The sequence below is a fragment of the Lipomyces tetrasporus genome, assembly GCF_029532465.1.
Source record: "Lipomyces tetrasporus strain NRRL Y-64009 chromosome Unknown POJ06scaffold_9, whole genome shotgun sequence".
In the NCBI taxonomy this organism is placed as follows: Eukaryota; Fungi; Ascomycota; class Lipomycetes; order Lipomycetales; family Lipomycetaceae; genus Lipomyces; species Lipomyces tetrasporus.
In genome coordinates, this window is record NW_026611604.1 from 59,717 (window position 1) to 62,127 (window position 2,411).

At 43.8% G+C, this 2,411-nt stretch overlaps 1 protein-coding gene across 1 annotated transcript; it reads right to left on the reverse strand.

Annotated features, from left to right (window-relative positions):
• Window positions 1-316: 316 nt before the first annotated feature.
• Window positions 317-2,085, reverse strand: POJ06DRAFT_292730 (major facilitator superfamily domain-containing protein; the record flags this gene model as incomplete). Its single annotated transcript, XM_056190406.1, has 5 exons — window positions 317-558; window positions 615-1,614; window positions 1,673-1,730; window positions 1,792-1,866; window positions 1,923-2,085. The coding sequence occupies 5 exons, from the start codon at window positions 2,083-2,085 to the stop codon at window positions 349-351; spliced, it is 1,506 nt and encodes a 501-aa protein (XP_056041555.1). The 3' UTR covers window positions 317-348.
• Window positions 2,086-2,411: the final 326 nt, after the last annotated feature.

The window sequence follows — 2,411 nt, forward strand, 5'->3', positions numbered from 1 at the left end:
CGTTTTATTATGGCGTAGCTCACTCGCTTGGGTGGCTCACTCGCATATGAAGTACATTACCAGTTTTATTTTTTTAGGGTATAATTTCCCCAAGTTTGTGAAAATAAATTGGTGTGTTGAGAGTGTGGGGCGGGTACGGAAATTTACAAATAAAATTGGCGTCAGGTAACCTGTTACCTGTGTCTTGAGCATATGGAGGAAATAAGCCAGCCCCCGCCATCCTGTTTCAGCCCTCTGAAAGTCCACGATCGACTGTATTTCCAAAATGTCCTTATAATTCTAGGTATAATAAATACAGTATCGTAATTGAATACCTCAATGTGTAAGTATAGAAAACTGTTAGCTGTTCTAAACTTCGGTGACGACAACGACTCCATTATGTTTCTCAGCGTCTTTCTCAGAAGGCGAATTTTGATCATAAACCTCAGAAAGGTCGTCAAGTCCAGTGGAAATAACAGTTGCCTTTTCAATCTGGTGAAGACCCAGTCTCTTGTCTCTGCGCTCCAGGTAGATCGGGAGTGGGATCAAAACCACTTCTAAAGCACTGATAACAACGGCCTAAACATAACCAGTTAGTAATATAACTTACTGTCGACATTATAAAAATACCATACAAAAATATATCCAGTCCAATATCTGGGTGCATCAACAGTTTGCCATACCGTCAACGGCAGAACCAAAGCCAAGACGGCCCATCCCATATTAATAACGGCGATGGCAATCGTCCTAACCTCTAAGTCATACGCTAGAGATTCGGCGACCCATGCAATGACCAGGTTAATGGGACCATTACAGAATCCAAGAGCAATAAATGCAAAAAATTTCGCGCTGTTCGAAACATTCCAAACTAGGAGAATAACATTGCAGGCAAGGACCACGATGCCAGCCATAAACATTGAATCCCACCTGTTTCCACGCCAATCGCTATAAAATGCGAAGAACAAGGCAGACACTATGGATATAGCCATACCGGCAGTGCTGAGATTGTTCACCATATTTATGTCCGCAGTAGTTTGCGCAGGATACAAAACGTCATTAAGCCAAAGCAAATACGGTGTGCCCGCCGCATAGGGAGTCTGCCAGAAGAGATTCGCAAGAACCAAGAAAACCCAAGTCTGCCAAGCCGTGAAGACACGCTTCATGACTTTCCAGTTAAGTCCAACGCTGGGAGCAAAACCTTCTTCTAGTAGTCTAGTTTGCGCCAACTCTTTCTCGCGCGGAGTTAACCATCGTGAATTGCAACGAGACGGAACGTTGGGAAAGAAAAAAATGCCGATAAATGAAATAGGAAGAGTGATGATAGTGCACATGATGAACAACCATCGCCAACCCTGTAGTCCACCCACGCCGTCCAACGTAAGACAAGCGTTCTGGAGATAACCGGAAAACATAGATCCAAGGGGCCAAGTACAATAGTATACGGCGTTGCGCTTTCCAAGCTCCTGTTTTCTATACCAAGAGTTCAAGATAGCGACGTTGCAAACCCAACAAGGAGTTGAAGTCACGCCAACAAAGAATCTCATAACCATCAGTTGGTTATAATTCTTCACAAACGCCGTACCCAATGTGAAGAGTCCCCACAGAATTTCACAAGTAGGAATATAGTACTCAGCGCTGTTAAGATGGCATTAGCTGTATGATACTTAGAATTGTTTTCCAGAAAGAGACTCACGGAAGCACCGTAAGAAGTGCATTACTGGGGATCTGGAAGACAATAGTACCAATAAAGTCTAGTTACGAAGTAATTAGGTAACTAGACTTTAACAAGATAACAATTACGATCAAACATACACACAGCATTAAGGTAATTGAGCTTATTGCCTTCCAGTTGAAGGTCGTCAAGCATACCAGACACGTATGCATTATCTCCACACACTATGTTAGTGGAAAGTGTCAAGACAGTAGAATTGCAAGAAGCGTACAGATGGCATTCACGTCCAAAGTATTAGCCCAAGTCGAGAAGCATGCGAATACCAAGATGAGGAAGTCAAGCTTATGGACAAGAACACGTTCTTCTCTGGGCATATGCTTAGGAAACCATCCGATCTTTTCCGCGACGGGATTCATGAAGTAATCAAAACCCATCTTTAAGGCTGCACTAAATAACCGAAGTCAAAGAAAGATGCCAATATCTGGAAACCGTGGTGGAAATCGAATATGACTCTAGCACAGATGATATTGCAACCGGATTTCGTTTGGTGAGGACCTACGGACCATCACCCTAATAAGTGCGCGCCGTCGAGACGTGGCGGGTGAGAATACCAACGATAAGCGATATAACCATCCGAGGCGATGGGCTGGAAAGACTGCGCTATTTTCTTATCGGAAGTGGGAAAATGCATTGGCAGGCGTATAAGTTTGCACGATAAGCTCTGCGGCGCACGCATAATGCTGCTCATGTGAAGTGCAGT